The sequence below is a fragment of the Pelobates fuscus genome, chromosome 1 (assembly GCF_036172605.1).
Source record: "Pelobates fuscus isolate aPelFus1 chromosome 1, aPelFus1.pri, whole genome shotgun sequence".
Classification (NCBI taxonomy): domain Eukaryota; kingdom Metazoa; phylum Chordata; class Amphibia; order Anura; family Pelobatidae; genus Pelobates; species Pelobates fuscus.
In genome coordinates this window covers 402,904,512-402,927,004 of record NC_086317.1, presented here as the reverse complement: position 1 = coordinate 402,927,004, position 22,493 = coordinate 402,904,512, and the positions used below count along the sequence as shown (strand labels likewise).

Below are 22,493 nucleotides of genomic sequence, written 5' to 3'. Positions count from 1 at the left end.
AATTAATACTCACTCTCCCCTTAATTAATACACCCCCCTTAATTAATACACCCCCTTAATTAATACACCCCCCTTAATTAATACACCCCCTTAATTAATACTCACTCCCCCCTTAATTAATACATCCCCCTTAATTAATCCACTCACCCCTTAATTAATCCAATCACCCCTTAATTCACCACCCTTAATTAATACTCACTCTCCCCTTAATTAATACATCCCCCTTAATTAATCCACTCACCCCTTAATTAATCCAATCACCCCTTAATTAATCCTCACTCCCCCTTAATACACCACCCTTAATTAATACTCACTCTCCCCTTAATTAATACACCCCCTTTAATTAATACACCCCCTTAATTAACACACCCCCCTTAATTAATACACCCCCTTAATTAATACTCACTCCCCCCTTAATTAATACATCCCCCTTAATTAATCCACTCACCCCTTAATTAATCCAATCACCCCTTAATTAATCCTCACTCCCCCTTAATACACCACCCTTAATTAATACTCACTCTCCCCTTAATTAATACATCCCCCTTAATTAATCCACTCACCCCTTAATTAATCCAATCACCCCTTAATTAATCCTCACTCCCCCTTAATACACCACCCTTAATTAATACTCACCCCCCCTTAATTAATCCACACCCCCTTAATTAATACACCCCCCTTAATTAACCCACACCCCCTTAATACACCCCCCTTAATTAATCCACACCCCCTTAATTAAGACTCACTCCCCCTTAATTAATACTCACTCCCCCCTTAATTAATACTCCCCCCTTAATTAATACTCCCCCCTTAATTAATCAATACACCCCCCTTAATTAATACACCCCCTTAATTAATACACCCCCCTTAATTAATACTCACTCCCCCCTTAATACACCCCCTTAATTAATACACCCCCTTAATTAATACACCCCTTAATTAATACTCACTCAAACCTTAATTAATACACCCCCTTAATTAATACACCCCCTTAATTAATACACCCCCCTACACCCCCCCTTAATTAATACACCCCCCCTTAATTAATACACCCCCCCTTAATTAATACACACCCCCCTTAATTAAACCTCCCTTCCCTTTAATTCTTTAATCCATTATCCACCCCCCCCCCCCCTTTAATTAATTTAGCCCCATCACATAAAATTACTACTTACATTTTATTGATGCCTTGACCGACTGGGTGCCTCACCGCCCGGATCCTTCCGCTGAAGATCCGTGAAGGCGGGCTGACGGCGCTGCGCACGACGTCATCACGTTGCGCGACGCCGCGGCCCGCAACACTCCTCCCCTTCTCATCCATGTAAGTCCTGCCGGGCCGCAAAGGTGCTGCGGCTGTGCGCAGCGTAATGATGGGGGCCGGGGGGTGACACATGACACCGGACGTCATGGCACCCCCCTAGTCAGTGGCACCCGGGGCGGGCCGCCCCCCCCCCCCCCACCCCCCCCCCCCCTTAGTACGCCACTGCTTGGTTGTATAGGGAGAGGTATTAGCAGTAGAAAGAGGGAAGTGCTTGTGCCATTGAACAGAACACTGGTGAGATCTCACTTGGAGTAGTGTACGCAGTACTGGAGACTGTATTTCCAGAAGGAAATTGATACTTTGGAGAGAGTTCAGAGAAGGGCTACTAAACTGGATAAAATTTACAGGACAAAATTTGCAAGGAAAGTTTAAAGATTTTAACATGTATTGCTTGGAGGAAAGATGAGACAGGGGGGATATGATAGAAACACTTAAATACATAAAGGGAATCAACACAGTAAAGGAGGAGACTATATTTAAAAGAAGAAAAACTACCACAACAAGAGGACATAGTCTTAAATTAGAGTAGCAAAGGTTTAAAAATAAAATCAGGAAGTATTACTTTACTGAGAGGGTAGTGGATGCATCACTGTTATGTGCAGGAGGGTGGCTTGCTTGGGCTCTGCTCAGTGGTGGTGCTAATGTAGAGAGGGCTTTGGTGCATCTGTGCAGAGTTGTATTTGCGTGCAGTGTTTGTGCATTTGAATGTAAGCACATTTTTGTATAGAGTATATGTGTGCATGTGGAGGTGTATTTGTATGTAATGTTATCATTGGAATGCAGTGGTGTACTTGTGTGTAGTATTTGTATTTGAATGCAGGGTTGTGTTTGAAGGGGAGTTTATATATAATTGTAGTATTTTTATACAGGGGTATGTTTTATGTAATGTTTGTGTTTCCTTGCAGTCGTGAGTTTGTATTTAATGTTGGCTTTTAAATGCGGATGTACATTACATTACGGATGTGTGTAGTATTGGTGTTTGAATGAACGGGTGTGTTTGCATATATTGTTGGAGTTTGAATGCGGCAGTGCTTCTGTATGTAATATTTGTGTATGATTGCATGGATCCCATGTACGAGAGGCAAAGAAAACAGAAATATGGTAACCGAGAGGTAGAAATAATAGGAATGCAAAAGAGACATCCCGAAAAACTCTCATGGGAATGACAAACAAGTGGATCACATTATCTATAGTCTCAAATTGCAAGATATGTGATAAGATATAGCAAAGAAAACACTGGACTAAATCCAGAGACTGATTATTTTGGTAGTAGACTATAGTGATGTACCGAACGGTTCGCTGGCGAATAGTTCCTGGCGAACATAGCGCGTTCGCCACGGCGGGCGAACACATGCGCGGTTCGATCCACCCCCTATTCGTCATCATTGAGTAAACTTTGACCCTGTACCACAGTCAGCAGACACATTCCACCCAATCAGCAGCACACCCTCCCTAGCAGACCCTCCCACCTCCTGGACAGCATCCATTTTAGATTCATTTGTTTAATGTATTTATTTATTTTATTTTATTTTTTTTAAATTCTTTATTTTTGTAGTGCATGGAGGTATAACAAATGAGCATGTGGTACCCCAACGGCATTCCTCATGCTTTTCAAGTAACATTTGTAACAATAGGGTATATGTTAATACCCTAGTCTGCGCGGAGCCCTCCATGGGTGAAGATGGATTCATTTTTTTTTTGCGCTCGGGTTTTTTATTTTATTTTTAAGTTCGACGGGTATGATGGCTTTTTATTTGGCCTTTTTTTGGGCTGAAAAATGAAGATTTTAGAAAAAAGAAGACGTTGAATAGTAAGTTGAATTTTACTTTACAGGGTAGTAATTTTATTCCCCCCTCACTATTTTTTAGGGTGTGGGGGTAGGTAGGGGCTTTTTTTATTTGGGTGTGTGACTAGGGGCTTGGGGACCCCTAGTCACCATTGATGGGGAGGGGGGATTTTCATTTAGGGCACCCACCCGCCGCTCAAGGGTGGGGGCTGGGGGGGACAGTAGGTCCCCCCCCTTGTTGTTTAGGGCCCCCACCCGCAGCTCAGGGGTGGGGGCCGGGGGGAGGACAATATGTCCCCCCCTCTTATTGTAACTTAGGACCCACACCCGCCGCTCAGGGGTGGGGCTGGGGGGGGAGGAAAGTAGGTCCCCCCCCCATTATTCTTTTATAGGGCCCCCACCTATAGAGGGAGCCATGTTACTCTGTATATAGAGGGAGCCATGTTACTCTGTATATAGAGGGAGCCATGTTACACTGTATATAGAGAGGAGTCATGTTTAGACCGTATATAGAGGGAGTCATGTTACTCTGTATATAAAGAGGAGCCATGTTTACACTGTATATAGAGGGGAGCCATGTTTAGACTGTATATAGAGGGAGTCATGTTACTCTGTATATAAAGAGGAGCCATGTTTACTCTGTATATAGAGGGGAGCCATGTTACTCTGTATATAGAGGGGAGCCATGTTACTCTGTATATAGAGGGAGCCATGTTATTCTGTATATAGAGGGAAGCCATGTTTACAAGGTATATAGAGGGAAGCCATGTTACTCTGTATATAGAGGAAGCCATGTTACTCTGTATATAGAGGGAGCCATGTTACTCTGTATATAGAGGGAGCCATGTTACTCTGTATATAGAGGGAGCCATGTTACTCTGTATATAGAGGGAGCCATGTTACTCTGTATATAGAGGGAGCCATGTTATTCTGTATATAGAGGGAGCCATGTTATTCTGTATATAGAGGGAGCCATGTTATTCTGTATATAGAGGGAGCCATGTTTACACGGTATATAGAGGGAAGCCATGTTCCTCTGTATATAGAGGGAGCCATGTTACTCTGTATATAGAGGCAGTGGCGTACTAAGGGGGGGCGGCGGGGGCGGTCTGCCCCGGGTACCACTCACTAGGGGGGCTGCCCGGGGCGAACTTTCGCCGCCCTGTGTCTTGTGTAAAGGGACCGTCCGCTAATAAGACTATCTACCAGAGTTTCCCATCCAGCAGCAGCAGGGTCCTCTGTTCTCGCGATCCGCGAGAGCGTTGCCGTGGGTTGCCATAGCAATGCTCTCGCGGATCGCGAGAACGTTGACATAGCAACGCTCTCGCGGATCGCGAGAACAGAGGACCCTGCTGCTGCTGGATGGGAAACTCGGGTAGATAGTCTTATTAACGAGCATGGAGAATACTGGGCCCCTCTAAACTGCCCAGTGATGCTGTGCCACCGGACCACCATTCGAGGAGGATGGGAGGGAAAGGTAAGTGGCAGCACTTATTCCACACAACATACACACTGCATCTGCATACACTCTACACACACTCTACACACTCTACACACACTGCATACACTCTACACACACTCTACATACACTCTACACACACTGCATACACTCTACACACACTGCAAACACTGCACACACACTGCACACACTATGCACACAATATACACACACTACACACAATATACACACACTGCATACACACTATACACACACACTATACACACACTGCACACTCTATACACACACTGCATACACTATACACACTCTACACACACTGCACACATTGCATACACTATACACACACTGCACTAACTATACACACACTGCACACACTATATACACACACTGCACACACCCTATACACACACACTGCACACACCCTATACACACACACTGCACACACCCTATACACACACACTGCACACACCCTATACACACACACTGCATACACACTATACACACACTGCACACACAATATACACACTATACACAAACTGTACACACTATGCACACACTACACACACTGCACACAATATACACACACTGCACACACTGCACACAATATACACACACTGCACACAATATACACACACTACACACACTGCATACACACTACATGCACTACACACACACTATACACACACTGCACACACTATACACACACACTATACACACACTGCATACACTATGCACAAACTGCACACTCCATACACACACTACACACATTATACACACACTGCATATACTTCATACACTATACACACACTGCATACACTGCACACACTGCATACACTATACACACACTGCACTAGCTATACACACACTGCAAACACCCTATACACACACTGCATACACTATACACACTGCACACACTGCACACACTGCACACACTGCACACACTGCACACACTGCACACACTATGCACACACTATACACACTATACACACACTGCACTAACTATACACACACTGCACTAACTATACACACACTGCACACACTATACACACACTGCACACACTATGCACACACTGCACACACTATACACACACTGCACACACTATACACACTATACACACACTGCACACCCTATACACACACTGCATACACCCTATACACACACTGCATACACCCTATACACACACTATACACCCTATACACACACTATACACACTATACACACACTGCACACACTATACACAAACACTATACACAAACTGTACACACTATGCACACACTGCATACACTATGCACATGCACACTACACACACTGCACACAATATACACACTGCACACACTGCACACAATATACACACACTACACACACTGCATACACATACATTTAAAAAAAATTGCAGTTGTTTTTTACATTTCAAAGTTGGGGAGGGGGGTGCCAAATAAAGGATCCACCCCGGGTGCCAAATGCTCCAAGTACGCCCCTGTATAGAGGGGAGCCATGTTACTCTGTATATAGAGAGGAGCCATGTTTACACTGTATATAGAGGGATCCATGTTACTCTGTATATAGAGAGGAGCCATGTTTACACTGTATATATAGAGGGGAGCCATGTTACTCTGTATATAGAGGGAGCCATGTTATTCTGTATATAGAGGGAGCCATGTTTACACGGTATATAGAGGGAGCCATGTTACTCTGTATATAGAGGGGGCCATGTTATTCTGTATATAGAGGGGAGACATTTTACACTGTATATAGAGGGGAGCCATGTTACTCTGTATATAGAGGGAGCCATGTTATTCTGTATATAGAGGAAGCCATGTTTGCACGGTATATAGAGGGAAGCCATGTTACTCTGTATATAGAGGGAGCCATGTTACTCTGTATATAGAGGGGAGCCATGTTACACAGTATATAGAGGGAGCCATGTTATTTTGCATATAGAGGGAGCCATGTTTACACGGTATATAGAGGGAAGCCATGTTACTCTGTATATAGAGGGAGCCATGTTACTCTGTATATAGAGGCAGTGGCGTACTAAGGGAGGGGCGGTCTGCCCCCGGTACCACTCACTAGGGGGGCTGCCCGGGGCGAACTTTCGCCGCCCTGTGTCTTGTGTAAAGGGACCGTCCGCTAATAAGACTATCTACCCGAGTTTCCCATCCAGCAGCAGCAGGGTCCTCTGTTCTCGCGATCCGCGAGAGCGTTGCCGTGGGTTGCCATAGCAACGCTCTCGCGGATCGCGAGAACAGAGGACCCTGCTGCTGCTGGATGGGAAACTCGGGTAGATAGTCTTATTAACGAGCATCGAGAATACTGGGCCCCTCTAAACTGCCCAGTGATGCTGTGCCACCGGACCACCATTCGAGGAGGACGGGAGGGAAAGGTAAGTGGCAGCACTTATTCCACACAACATACACACTGCATCTGCACACACTCTACACACACTCTACACACACTCTACACACACTCTACACACACTCTACACACACACTGCATACACTCTACACACACACTGCATACACACTGCATACACTCTACACACACTGCATACACACTGTACACACTATGCACACACTGCATACACTATGCACACACTATACACACTCACTACATACACTATGCACACAATATACACACACTACACACACTACACACACTGCATACACACTGCACACACTATACACACACTGCATACACACTATACACACACACTATACACACACTGCACACTCTATACACACACTGCACACTCTATACACACACTGCACACTCTATACACACACTGCACACTCTATACACACACTGCACCCTCTACACACACTGCACACACACTGCACCCTCTACACACACTGCACACACTCTGCACACACTCTACACACACTGCACACACTCTACACACTATACACACACTATTCACACACTGCATACACTGTACACACTATACACACTCTGCACACACTACATGCACTACACACACTGCATACACACTACACGCACACACTGCATACACTATGCACACACTGCACACTCTATACACACACTGCACACTCTATACACACACTGCACACACTATACACACACTGCACACACTATACACACACTGCACACTCTATACACACACTATACACACACTGCATATACTTCATACACTATACACACACTGCATACACATACATTTAAAAACAATTGCAGTTGTTTTTTACATTTCAAAGTTGGGGAGGGGGGTGCCAAATAAAGGATCCACCCCGGGTGCCAAATGCTCCAGGTACGCCCCTGTATAGAGGGGAGCCATGTTACTCTGTATATAGAGAGGAGCCATGTTTACACTGTATATAGAGGGAGCCATGTTACTCTGTATATAGAGGGAGCCATGTTACTCTGTATATAGAGGGAGCCATGTTACTCTGTATATAGAGGGAGCCATGTTACTCTGTATATAGAGGGAGCCATGTTACCTCTGTATATAGAGGGAGCCATGTTACCTCTGTATATAGAGGAAGCCATGTTTACTCTGTATATAGAGGGAGCCATGTTACTATCTGAGGTGGTTAACTATGATTGGCCCTGGCATGTTTGTTAGTCTGGCCTGCATGGTTGTCTGGCATGAATAAAAGTAGCATGTTTCAACTATATTAGTAGTTAGACTAGTTTGCACTAAAACATGTGCAAATGGGGAGTTTGTGGTTGTGTAAATGGACTGTTTGCGGTTGTTTGCGGTGCATTAAACGGGGAGTTTGGTCTGTCACTGTGAAGCGGGCGTAACCCTTACACTACCTGATCGATACAACATCATACCTGATGTTTTAAAGCACGTTATTCCAAACAATTTAGGAATGTTAGGTGATTTATGCCCTTTATGGATTAAAACCAGACTCTGCATCAACTATGTAATTTTCCATGGGAGTTTTGCCATGGATCCCCCTCCGGCATGCCACAGTCCAGGTGTTAGTCCCCTTGAAACAACTTTTCCATCACTATTGTGGCCAGAAAGAGTCCCTGGGGGTTTTAAAAATTAGAGAAGAGGTATAGCTTATGGCGCTAAAGAACAGCTGCTGAAACACACTAGTGGGATTTAATCACAAAAGGTCCCACAGCAATAAAGAACACAACAAATACCAGAAAGTGTGCAGCGCTATTAACAGATATACAAAATATGGTGTATTCACCCAATGTGTATATATATAAACAATAAATACCCAATTGTAATGTATATCAGTGGGTAGTATATCAGTAGGTATCACTCCTATATAAAAAAGATAAGGAAAACCATAGCATAATACTGCATAAATAAATCAATTAAATGCAGCAGTCTTTATGGTCTCACTCACATGGGTTGGAGCCTGTTATTACACTGGCTCAGGTAATATCACTTTAAAAGGAGTCTTTCACCAGTTTTTCAAACGGATGGAGCTTTATCCTCTTGATCCTCCCAAAGTGGAATGGGTAAGATAGGCAAACACCAAATAAGAATATAGCAAAAGTATCATTTATTACAAAAGCATATAAAATCTTACATTCAAGGTATTTTGATGTCAGCCACGAGCACAACGCGTTTCGACGTCACAGATACGTCTTCCTCAGGTGCAATAATCATTATTGCACCCGAGGAAGACGTATCTGTGACGTCGAAACGCGTTGTGCTCGTGGCTGACATCAAAATACCTTGAATGTAAGATTTTATATGCTTTTGTAATAAATGATACTTTTGCTATATTCTTATTTGGTGTTTGCCTATCTTACCCATTCCACTTTGGGAGGATCAAGAGGATAAAGCTCCATCCGTTTGAAAAACTGGTGAAAGACTCCTGTTAAAGTGATATTACCTGAGCCAGTGTAATAACAGGCTCCAACCCATGTGAGTGAGACCATAAAGACTGCTGCATTTAATTGATTTATTTATGCAGTATTATGCTATGGTTTTCCTTATCTTTTTTATATAGGAGTGATACCTACTGATATACTACCCACTGATATACATTACAATTGGGTATTTATTGTTTATATATACACATTGGGTGAATACACCATATTTTGTATATCTGTTAATAGCGCTGCACACTTTCTGGTATTTGTTGGGTTTTAAAAATTGCCTGCCCATTGAAGTGTATGGCGGTTCGCCGGGTTCGCCCGTTCGCGAACATTGGCGGAAGTTCGCGTTCGCGAACCGAAAATTTTATGTTCGTGACATCACTAGTAGACTATGAATAATCTACGAAAGAGAGCTTGTGTTTTAAGGGAACTGCAGGCTACACTTGCTGAAGTTCCAACATTTGTCCTTTTTTTTAAATAAAGCTTCACACAAAATAAAAATTCTTTTCATGACGCTTATTCTATTGTTTTCCATAGATTTCGCTACAGGTTCTCTCAGGTGGAGGTTGGTACCATATTTGTGGCGGAACTTTGATCCGTTCTAATTGGGTCTTGACAGCTGCTCACTGTGTCGACAGGTAACAGTTGCTGGAGAGTGAATTAAAATGTTTTTTTAATGTGTTCAAAAGAATGGAAGATACATATTATAACTTAATGTTGTATGTAAAAAAATATTTATATAAAAAGGTTCCACTCCTAAGTGCAGTAAGTGAACTACCTTGTAAGGAGTCCATAGGTCTCCATGTAACCACAGGGTACTGTAATGATTCCCAGAAAATGTAATCCCTAGTGATCACCTACTAATCAAAGACGTGGATTAATTACCACAAAGTAACATATTTTGTTACATCAAATTTGATGTTTTAATGTTTTTTGTTTGACATTAATTGCACTGTATAAATCAGTAGAGGACACTGCTGAGTAGCAGAGGCGGCTCTAGACTTTATGAGGCCTTAGGCGAAACGCAAACATGAGGCCCCACTAACAAAAAAGTGTCACATATACACATTGATGCACTGTCTACCTGTGTATGTGCCTGAGAGTGTGTCTGACAGAGAGTATCCTTGTGTGTGTGAATGTATGTCTCTGTGAGCATGTTTGCGTTTTTGTCTGAGACCCTTTGTGTATGGGGTAGCTGATGGTGAGAGGGAGCGGGGGGTGTGATGGTGAGAGGGAGCGGGGGGTGTGATGGTGAGAGGGAGCGGGGGGTGATGGTAATGTGAGAGGGAGCAGGGGGTGATGTTAATGTGAGAGGGAGCAGGGGGTGATGTTAATGTGAGAGGGAGCGGGGGTGATGTTAATGTGAGAGGGAGCGGGGGGTGATGTTAATGTGAGAGGGAGCGGGGGGTGATGTTAATGTGAGAGGGAGCGGGGGGTGATGTTAATGTGAGAGGGAGCGGGGGGTGATGTTAATGTGAGAGGGAGCGTGGGGGTGATGTTAATGTGAGAGGGAGCGGGGGGTGATGTTAATGTGAGAGGGAGCGGGGGGTGATGTTAATGTGAGAGGGAGCGTGGGGGTGATGTTAATGTGAGAGGGAGCGGGGGGTGATGTTAATGTGAGAGGGAGCGGGGGGTGATGTTAATGTGAGAGGGAGCGGGGGGTGATATTAATGTGAGAGGGAGCGGGGGGTGATGTTAATGTGAGAGGGAGCGGGGGGTGATGTTAATGTGAGAGGGAGCGGGGGGTGATGTTAATGTGAGAGGGAGCGGGGGGTGATGTTAATGTGAGAGGGAGCGGGGGGTGATGTTAATGTGAGAGGGAGCGTGGGGGTGATGTTAATGTGAGAGGGAGCGGGGGGTGATGTTAATGTGAGAGGGAGCGGGGGGTGATGTTAATGTGAGAGGGAGCGGGGGGTGATATTAATGTGAGAGGGAGCGGGGGGTGATGTTAATGTGAGAGGGAGCGGGGGGTGATGTTAATGTGAGAGGGAGCGGGGGGTGATGTTAATGTGAGAGGGAGCGGGGGGTGATGTTAATGTGAGAGGGAGCGGGGGGTGATGTTAATGTGAGAGGGAGCGGGGGGGTGATAGTAATGTGAGAGTGAGGGGGGTTAATGTGAGAGTGAGGGGGGTTAATGTGAGAGTGAGGGGGGTTAATGTGAGAGTGAGGGGGGTTAATGTGAGAGTGAGGGGGGTTAATGTGAGAGTGAGAGGGGGTAATGTGAGAGTGAGAGGGGGTAATGTGAGAGTGAGAGGGGGTAATGTGAGAGTGAGAGGGGGTAATGTGAGAGTGAGAGGGGGTAATGTGAGAGTGAGAGGGGGTAATGTGAGATTGAGGGGGGTTAATGTGAGAGTGAGGGGGTTAATGTGAGAGTGAGAGGGGGTAATGTGAGAGTGAGAGGGGGTAATGTGAGAGTGAGAGGGGGTAATGTGAGAGTGAGGGGGGTTAATGTGAGAGTGAGGGGGGTTAATGTGAGAGTGAGGGGGTTAATGTGAGAGTGAGGGGGGTTAATGTGAGAGTGAGGGGGGTTAATGTGAGAGTGAGGGGGGTTAATGTGAGAGTGAGGGGGGTTAATGTGAGAGTGAGAGGGGGTAATGTGAGAGTGAGAGGGGGTAATGTGAGAGTGAGAGGGGGTAATGTGAGAGTGAGAGGGGGTAATGTGAGAGTGAGGGGGGTTAATGTGAGAGTGAGGGGTTTAATGTGAGAGTGAGAGGGGGGTAATGTGAGAGTGAGAGGGGGTAATGTGAGAGTGAGAGGGGGTAATGTGAGAGTGAGAGGGGGTAATGTGAGAGTGAGGGGGTTAATGTGAGAGTGAGGGGGGTTAATGTGAGAGTGAGGGGGGTTAATGTGAGAGTGAGGGGGGTTAATGTGAGAGTGAGGGCGGTTAATGTGAGAGTGAGGGGGGTTAATGTGAGAGTGAGAGGGGGTAATGTGAGAGTGAGAGGGGGTAATGTGAGAGTGAGAGGGGGTAATGTGAGAGTGAGAGGGGGTAATGTGAGAGTGAGAGGGGGTAATGTGAGAAGGAGGGGGTGATGGTGAGTGGGGGAGGCTGAGGGTGGTGATGCTGAGGGTGGTGGGGGGTAATGCTGAGGGTGGTGATGCTGAGGGTGGTGGGGGTGATGCTGAGGGGGGTGAGGGGGGTGATGCTGAGGGTGGTGGGGGGAGTGATGCTGAGGGTGGTGATGTTGAGGGTGGTGGTGGGTGGTGAAGCTGAGGGTGGTGAGGGGTGATGCTGAGGGTGGTGGGAGGTGAGGCTGAGGGTGGTGGGGGGTTATGGGGGATGGTGAGGCTGAGGGTGGTGGGGGGCGAGGCTGAGGGTGAAGGGGTAGTGGTGAGGGTGGTGGGGGTGAGGCTGAGGTTGGGGAGGGGTGATGGTGAGGGTGGTGGGGGGTGATGGTGATGGTGGGGTGATGGTGAGGGTGGTGGGGGTGAGGCTGAGGTTGGGGAGGGGTGATGGTGAGGGTGGTGGGGGGTGATGGTGATGGTGGGGTGATGGTGACGGTGGTGGTGGGTGTAGCTGAGGGTGGTGGGGGTGAGGCTGAGGGTGGTGGGGGTGATGGTGGGGAGGGGTGAGGGTGGTGAGGGGTGATGGTGGTGGGGGTAAGGCTGAGGGTGGTGGGGGGTGATGGTGACGGTGGTGGGGGGTGAAGCTGATGGTGGTGGTGGGTGTAGCTGAGGGTGGTGGGGGTGATGGTGGGGAGGGGTGATGGTGAGGGTGGTGGGGGGTGATGGTGGGTGGTGATGGTGGGTGATGGTGGTGGGGGTGAGGCTGAGGGTGGTGGGGGTAATGGTGAGGGTGGGGAGGGGTGGTGGGGGTGAGGCTGACAGTGGGGAGAGGTGATAGTGGTGGGGGTGAGGCTGAGGGTGGTGGGGGGTGAAGTTGAGGGTGGTGGGGGGTGAAGCTGAGGGTGGTGGGGGGGTGAGGCTGAGCGTGGTGGGGGTGATGGTGGTGGGGGTGAGGCTGAGGGTGGTGGGGGTGAGGTGAGGCTGAGGGTGGTGGGGGGGTGATGGTGGTGGGGGGTGAGGCTGAGGGTGGTGGGGGTAATGGTGAGGGTGGGGAGGGGTGATGGTGGTGGGGGTGAGGCTGAGGGTGCTGGGGGTGATGGTGGGGGGTGAAGCTGAGGGTGGTGGGGGGTGATGGTGGTGGTGAGGCTGATGGTGGTGGGTGGTGAAGCTGGGGGTGAGCCTGAGGGTGGTTGGGGGTGATGGGGAGGGAGAGCCTACCTTTCCCTGGTGGTCCAGTGGGCTCCCTGGTGGTCCGGTGGCCACTGCTCACGGTCTGCAGCTCCTCAGAGCTGCAGACCGTGTAATCTCGCGAGATTTCAGAGCGTTGCCGTGGTAACCAGCGGCAACGCTCTGATTGGCCAATTCTCGCGAGTCACATGGTCTGCAGCTCTGCACACTGCGGAGCTGCAGACCAGTGTCTGCGATGGTGGCCGGGCAGCCAGGAGGGGCCTCGCACCCGGCGGCATACCGGGCAAGCCGCCGGGCCCCCTCCTGGTGTCAGGTCCTCGGTCACTGACCGAGGACCTGACACACTCTGCCAACAGGCGGTTTAGGCGGCCGCGAGGCCCCAGCCAGCGCGAGGCCTTAGGCGGCCGCCTAAACCGCCTAATTAGAGAGCCGCCTCTGCTGAGTAGATTGTCTTTTTGCAAAACTAGAGATTTGAAAATCAGTAATTTGAAGTGGTCATGGTGCTTTCCATCTGTATGTGCAGTGTTTTCCTTTGAAACTGCTGGAGGCAAAAAAAAATGCCTGTGTTATTACCACGAGATATATATATATATACACATTAACATGTTGGAGTGCTCAGTAAATGTTTTAGCTACTGGTGACATCTGTAACCACTTCACTCTGACATAATGATACATCTATTACCTTGTCGCCATGACTACATTAAACTTTCAAAACACTAACTTTCCTTTCTAAAATTTCTGGTAAATCAATCATTAATGATCACTGGAATGTCAGTTACTTTGATGTATGCAAATATTACGTTTTAGGTCATATGATATTGATTTTTTTTTAAACTGGTCTTTTTAGGTGTTTTTCTTCAGCTTTTACATCTTCATTAAATATGTCATGTTTCACTTTCACTTTGATGCAGTTATGATACTTATCGTGTGTCATTGGGAGATCATAACATTTATGAATCCGAACCAACTCGTCAGGTTATCTCTGTGGACAAAGTAATATCTCATGCCCAGTGGAACACCAATGATGTATCAGCTGGGTAAGCAATGGGTTAAATGGAGTGGGAGAAATTGCGGCTCACCATGACAATGTGTAATGCAGCTGAAATGCAGATCACCTTTGATACTGATTATCCAGTGACTATGGTTTCTTTGTGTAAGTCATCTACTGTAAAATACATTTTAATAAATCTACATTTTCAATGTAATAATATGTGGTTTGCAGAACATTAACATACATTGTATTTTTCTAGATATGATGTTGCTGTTATTCGCTTGGCCACCAACGCCGTCCTGAACAATGCCGTCCAACTCGCTCAATTACCTGAGTCTAATGTTATCCTTGCAAACAACCATCCTTGCACTGTTACTGGATGGGGTTATACCAGCAGTAAGTTCTATTATTGGAGGCATATCTAATTCTGAATCTTTTAAAACGTTCTAATCATGATTACAATAAAACGTAAGATTGGTGTAACAAAATCCTCAATGAAGTGGTCTTGGTGCCAGGTCCCTCTAGGGCTAACCCTGCCTGCTGTAAACATAGCAGTTTCATAGAAACTGCTATGTTTACATTTGGGGTTAAGCCAGCCTCTAGTGGCTTTCTTCCGGACAGCCACTAGAGGCGCATCTGCGACGCTGGAGGCATTTAATGCCTCTATCACGCAGAGCGTCCAAAGGAAAGCACTAAATCATTTTTAATTGGTCATTTATAGTACCACTGCATTTTACTTTGCATTTAGGTTCATTGTATTGCCTCGGTACAGACACATTTCAAATCCTTTCAGGAAATACAGAAACCAGATCACAAAATCTCTTCTGTTCTTCTGTTCTTCTGTAATCCTGTAATCCTCTCCATTCTCCACTCTTTGCAACTAAGGGGATAATTCACTAAAGTCCAAATGGCCCTGTAGCGAATGGGGGTGGAGCCTGTTAAATAACAGTGTGAATAGTCCCCCCCCCACCCCCCCATGATCCCATCCAATTGGAAGATCACTGTCCAACTCCCTCCCACCACCCATGGAAAGCAGATGGGGCTATTTAATAAAAGAAAAAGGGGGAACATCCTAAAGTCTCCTCTGCCTGCACCTGTAGTCAGACGGTTGGGGGTTGTTCTGATATAAGTGGAGGGACCTAGTGTTCCTCTGATCCTTACCCATTGGCAGCAGGTGGGGGCCCTAATTATAATATTTAGGGGGAAGAACCTAGTGTCCTCCCCAGATCCCACCCATGGAAGGATGGGGGTTCTAAATAATTAAATAATGGAGGGTGGAGATATGATTGTCCAAGATTGCTAGGGGTCCTCAATCCCCTAGCTACCCAGCCATTAAAGTTAAATAACCTCATCTAACCCCCAACCCTGATAATACTAAGCGGGTAAATAAAACTAATACAAATTAAAAATCAATAATTCTTGAAGCAACTAATAAAAAATTTATTTTTTTAATTATTTGCAAAAAAAAACACAACAAATTCTAAAACACAACGTAATAGAAATAATCCATCTTCATTCAAAGAAGGCACACTGCAGACTGAGCTCTCATAGCAGAGGTCCTTATGCTTTGTCAGTTGTTACAATTGCAATAGCTGCCAGGGCACTCTGAGAGACAAGAAACCTTCGATCCTCCCCCCTAAATATTATATTTATGGCCCCCGCCTGCCACTAAACTGTTACTTATTGCAAATTCACCACAGAATGACAAGTAGACAAGTAGACAGATATAATAAATGGGAAAAAAATATCAATTCAGCTTTGCTTCCATCTTATCAATTACCTGGTAAATTCAATATCAATTCTCGGTGTTGTGAAAATTCTTATTGTTGTTATTTATCTGAGGTTTTACCTATGTGCTGCAGACCATATAAGCACTGGGGGGGAAAAAAACTTTGTAAGACATGACTTGCACATGTAATGTACTACATTAGATGAATAGCTAACTTCTCTTTTAACTAGCAAATGGAGCAGTGGCAGCAGTTCTCCAAGAGGCTCCTCTACCAGTGGTGGACCATAAAACATGCTCTGGCCTTTTGTACTGGGGTTCAACCGTTAAGACTTCCATGGTTTGCGCTGGAGGAAATGGAGCTCAATCAGGGTGTTTTGTAAGTTCTTATGACCTATTGTACACTACACTACCTAAACCTAAATAGTCATATTCCTTCTGCTATTTTCTTGGGTCTCCCCTGAATTGAGCATGCACATATTGTTGGTGGGACGCCAGGAAGATGCATACAATAGACAACAGCCTTTTATTCCTCGATAAAATGGACACACCCATGATAGTGATGTCTGAACGGTTCGCTGGCGAATAGTTCCTGGTGAACATAACGTGTTTGCGTTCGCCACAGATGGCGAACATATGCGATGTTCGGTCCGCCCCCTATTCGTCATCATTGAGTAAACTTTGACCCTGTACCTCACAGTCAGCAGACACATTCCAGCCAATCAGCAGCAGACCCTCCCTCCCAGACCTTCCCACCTCCAACACTGCATACAATTTAGATTAATTCTGAAGCTGCATTCTTTTTTTTATATAATTTTTTTTGTGTGTTTGTGTTTATTATACATTATCCCCCCATAGCCAGTAACCTGTGTTTATTATACATTATCCCCCATAGCCAGTAACCTGTGTTTATTATACATTATCTCCCCCATAGCCAGTAACCTGTGTTTAGTATACATTATCCCCCATAGCCAGTAACCTGTGTTTAGTATACATTATCCCCCATAGCCAGTAACCTGTGTTTAGTATACATTATCCCCCATAGCCAGTAACCTGTGTTTATTATACATTATCCTCCCATAGCCAGTAACCTGTGTTTATTATACATTATCCTCCCATAGCCAGTAACCTGTGTTTATTATACATTATCCCCCACAACCAGTAACCTGTGTTTATTATACATTATCCCCCCATAGCCAGTAACCTGTGTTTATTATACATTATCCCCCATAGCCAGTAACCTGTGTTTATTATACATTATCCCCCATAGCCAGTAACCTGTGTTTATTATACATTATCCTCCCCATAGCCAGTAACCTGTGTTTATTATACATTATCCTCCCCATAGCCAGTAACCTGTGTTTATTATACATTATCCTCCCATAGCCAGTAACCTGTGTTTATTATACATTATCCTCCCATAGCCAGTAACCTGTGTTTATTATACATTATCCCCCCACAACCAGTAACCTGTGTTTATTATACATTATCCCCCCACAACCAGTAACCTGTGTTTATTATACATTATCCCCCCACAACCAGTAACCTGTGTTTATTATACATTATCCCCCATAGCCAGTAACCTGTGTTTATTATACATTATCCTCCCCATAGCCAGTAACCTGTGTTTATTATACATTATCCTCCCCATAGCCAGTAACCTGTGTTTATTATACATTATCCCTCCCATAGCCAGTAACCTGTGTTTATTATACATTATCCTCCCATAGCCAGTAACCTGTGTTTATTATACATTATCCTCCCATAGCCAGTAACCTGTGTTTATTATACATTACCCCCCCACAACCAGTAACCTGTGTTTATTATACATGACCCCCCCCCCCATAGCCAGTAACCTGTGTTTATTATACATTATCCCCCCCCCCCATAGCCAGTAACCTGTGTTTATTATACATTATCTGGTGTAACAGTGTACATTTAAAAAAAATACAGGGGGCTTGTTGTCACCTTTCGGGGACCCTTGGTGTTGTACGTGGCTGGGTGGAGGAAGAGACCTTCAATGACATCAGTGAGGACAAGGAATGGGACATGGCTAGCTTGGTATCCAACCTTGTGCAAATGGGGAGTTTGCGGTTGTGCAAATGGACTGTTTGCGGTTGTTTGCGGTGCGTTGAACGGGGAGTTTGGTCTGTCACTGTGAAGCGGATGTATCCCTTACACTACCTGATCGATACAACATCATACCTGATGTTTTAAAGCACGTTATTCCAAACAATTTAGGAATGCTAGGTGATTTGTGCCCTTTATGGATTAATCCAGACTCTGCATCAACTTTGTAATTTTCCATGGGAGTTTTGCCATGGATCCCCCTCTGGCATGCCACAGTCCAGGTGTTCGTCCCCTTGACACAACTTTTCCATCACTATTGTGGTCAGAAAGAGTCCCTGTGGGTTTTAAAATTCGCCTGCCTATTGAAATCTATGGCGGTTCGCCAGGTTCGCCCGTTCGCGAACATTTGCGGAAGTTGGCGTTCGCCGTTCGCGAACGGAAAATGTCATGTTCGCGACATCACTAACCTCATGATCAATCAGAAGAATCTAATTTAGACATTTTGCAGAATGTATTGTAAAATGCTATATTACAATAGAAGATAATACCATGTAGGTAATTTAGGCACCCTTAAAAAAAGATTAAGAACAACTGATATAACCATATAGCTTAGTGACTTTCAGAATTTTCACAATCATACAACTCATAGCAGACTTAATTAAATGGCTAAAATGCTTTAATATACATAACTTTTTTTTTTACTGATCATTTGCATAACCACCATCATTATCAAAGTATTTTTTGTTACAATGCTCCTGAAAAATGTCAGCAAAACGGGGGTAGAAATATTTTAAGGCTACTATTTTTCATTTGTTTAGAAGTGGTTTTTAAATCAATATTTTTGCTTATTTGCATTTACAAAGTGAGTGGTTATGTGTTATTGACCATCTGCATGATCATGGTAACGCTTGCTAATTTATATGCTACTGATTTTACAAACTGCAGTTACGTACTCAACATGGGACAAAACGAGGCAGGATATATGTCATGTTTTTTTCTTATCTTTGGTTTTTTTTAAATCACTTGTGGCTCTGTTTAAAAAAAGGGGAAATCTGGTGCATTTTTTTAAATAAATCTGTATTAAATTCAGTGTTATAAATCAGTTGTGCTGAAATTCATATTGAAACGGATGTTTAGTGTTGCACTGTTGAAATAATTAAATAAAATATTTGTCTAGTTAAATGAATTGCAAAATCATTAATTGCTCTTTTGTTTGCACCAGTTTTAGAAATTTAATTAACATCTGCCATTTATAAAATGAAAACAATGTGCTCTCTGTAAATATCTCATGTTTGCAGTGAAACGTTCTACCAGTTTCAGGCATATGTTACATTCCTGGATACACCCAGCACAAAAACTAGCCTCAACAGTAAATGTAATTTGAAACCCAGATACATATTAAATTGAGCTTATATCATGCTTTGAATGAATCACTGACTGGAGATATTTAATTAAAACAAAAAACATTTATTTATTCAAAGATTATCTTCACTTTGCAGCTCTCGTTTGTTGCAATAATGATTCAATATTCAAAGTAATATTTTATATATTAACTAATTATATTCCAACTTGCTCTTTATTAAGGGTAGTAGAATTAGATTGCAAACGTAAGGTGTTTTTTTTTTTTTTTTTTAGCAAAACGTTCCTCGCCCCTTTCTCTAATTGAAGTGCTGTGGAATATGTTGTGGCTATATGTATACTATTACTAATAATAATAGTTCAGTTGGATCATTTACCAACTGGGCTACTTTTTAATTACCCCTTATGTAAAGCAAAAATGTCTAAAGGATTTTTGACATATCACTTTTTTCCAGAATGTATGCATTATTGTCTCAATTAGTTATATTTTGTTTTTGCTTCTAACAACATAGGGAGATTCTGGAGGTCCTCTTAACTGTCTAGTCAATGGAGGCTATGAAGTCCACGGTGTAACCAGTTTTGTTTCGTCTCGTGGATGCAATGCCATACGCAAACCCACTGTGTTTACCAGAGTCTCGGCTTACACTAGCTGGATTAATGATGTAAGTTTTCTCCCTATATGTAAATATATATATTTTCAATTTTTTTTTTACTTTTTATAGGTTTCAAGTTTTTCCTTGCTCGACTCAGTAGAAAATGTTTGTTGGCAAATAGATATTTTCTTCTCTGTTAGAATGTATGTCTTGGACTTCTTTCTTTTCCCTCGATGTTTGTTGCCTTAATTTACTGTATTTTCTCAATTGTTGTTTCTTTTATTAATGATGGCATCACCAGTAGTGTAAATCCAGTGTCTCCAAGTAAGATGTTACATGAATGAGCTAACAAGGGTTTTATTCTGCCTTTCAGAATATTAATGCTAACTCTTAAGATGGAATGATGAAGCTGTGGATAAAGGACTCAACCAACAAATTTCACTGTTTTTCAGTAAAATAAAGCATTTTGTATTGGTTACTGTCCCATTCATTTGATATACCATGTGCAATAAAACTTTAGTTCATATCATTTGAGACATAAACACGGTTATTTATTAAATTGAGAATCCAAAGGGAATTTTAAATGTAGGTTTGAAATAGTTAAACTGGAAAAACTGCTGATTTCACTTTCAGTTTGGCTTCTCTGGCCTTAAATTACTGTATTCAGTCTTGGATTGTTCCTTTATGCAGGAGGCTGTCTATGAATTGAATCACAATTTTTTAAACCATTGGTGCAAATATTTTTTTAAATAATATGAAGGGAATGGCTTTAACACTGGTTTGATTACTCTTCTACTTTTATTTTTTTTAATAAATTAATTTATCTATTACTGAAATAAAATAATAAAATGTCTCCTGATTGCATTCCTGCCATATATCCACCATTGTTAATCAGTAAGGATGTTCTGCAAAGATAAAAAAGGAAAGAGGGCTACAGATAGAACGTTTTCCCTACAACATGAGTTATTTCTTTTGGGCCATACTGTCACCATTTTTGCTATAATTAGACATTTGACAAGATATATTCCCACTTACAACAGACATTAAAATATAGCTCAACGAGGACAGTTCTGATTTGTGCTTATTTCATACAGTTTTCTATAATACAATGAATATTTATAAAGATTAGCTGTTGTACACTAGTGTTTCAACAAAAGGTACCAAACAAGTAGTACACACTGGACAAAGTCATCTGTGAGCGAAGAGGAACGCTTGTTTCCTGGAAATAATCAATTTATTTACGATTTAAAATATGCTAAAAACAACTTGTGGCAAAAGTAGATCTGTCTCCCATGTGGTGCCTTGCTGACATTGTAACGCATTTTACCAACCGATGGCTTCCTCAGAAGATGTCAGTACTAGTGCGCTGTCTATATTTATTCCACTTTCTATTGACACTCATTTTTCTTATTGGATGATTTTAGTATTGAGACATGTCTGAAATGTAACAATGTATCAGTTCCTGTGCGGTTACTTTACTAAGCTCAAAGTTTCTCTTGCTTTTAATGAAGTCCATTAAAATACATTTTACGTTCCAAGAATCATATACCAACAGGCTAATTGTGGATGAAATGCATTCAAATTCATATCACACCAGAAATGTAAAAGTCTTGTAAAGTGTTCATTATAAAAAATAAAAAACATTTTGTAAAATGCATATAAAAAGACATATTAAGTAAACATATTTTATACAGCGACACATATTGTACATTGCTCTACTTTTTCTATGTCTAAAAGATCATACATCTTTAAATAATGATTGATTAAAAGTTGCTGACATAAATACAATTAAGAAAAAAATTTTGTATTGTATTAAAACACTGATGCATAGGGGATGGGGCCTGACTGCCAGCTGAGTCAGTCATATCGTGTTGCAGCTCCTCTGCGAAAATCACATACTGCACCTTAAATTGGTCTTTTATGCTCTTTTTTTCTGGCTGCAATCTTGTTCTTAAATGCTACATATTAGTATTAGTGATGTCCCGAACACATGCGATGGGCGAACACATGCGATGTTCGGTCCGCCCCCTATTCTTTATCATTGAGTAAACTTTGACCCTGTACCTCACAGTCAGCAGACACATTACAGCCAATCAGCAGCAGACCCTCCCTAGCAGACCCTCCCACCTACTGGACAGCATCCATTTTAGATTAATTCGGAAGCTGCAACCATTTTTTTTTT

General features: G+C 43.5%; 1 protein-coding gene across 2 annotated transcripts in view; it reads left to right on the top strand.

Moving 5' to 3' along the window:
• The window catches only part of LOC134569137 (chymotrypsin-like elastase family member 1), a 118,740-nt gene extending 97,801 nt beyond the window's left edge, over window positions 1-20,939 (top strand). For both annotated transcript variants that reach the window (XM_063428052.1, XM_063428047.1), the window contains exons 3-8: window positions 9,914-10,014; window positions 14,484-14,609; window positions 14,823-14,959; window positions 16,523-16,668; window positions 20,231-20,380; window positions 20,685-20,939. In XM_063428052.1, the coding sequence (XP_063284122.1) occupies window positions 9,914-10,014; window positions 14,484-14,609; window positions 14,823-14,959; window positions 16,523-16,668; window positions 20,231-20,380; window positions 20,685-20,705 (681 nt within the window). In that variant the 3' untranslated portion in view covers window positions 20,706-20,939. The remainder of the gene's footprint in view (window positions 1-9,913; window positions 10,015-14,483; window positions 14,610-14,822; window positions 14,960-16,522; window positions 16,669-20,230; window positions 20,381-20,684) is intronic.
• Window positions 20,940-22,493: the final 1,554 nt, after the last annotated feature.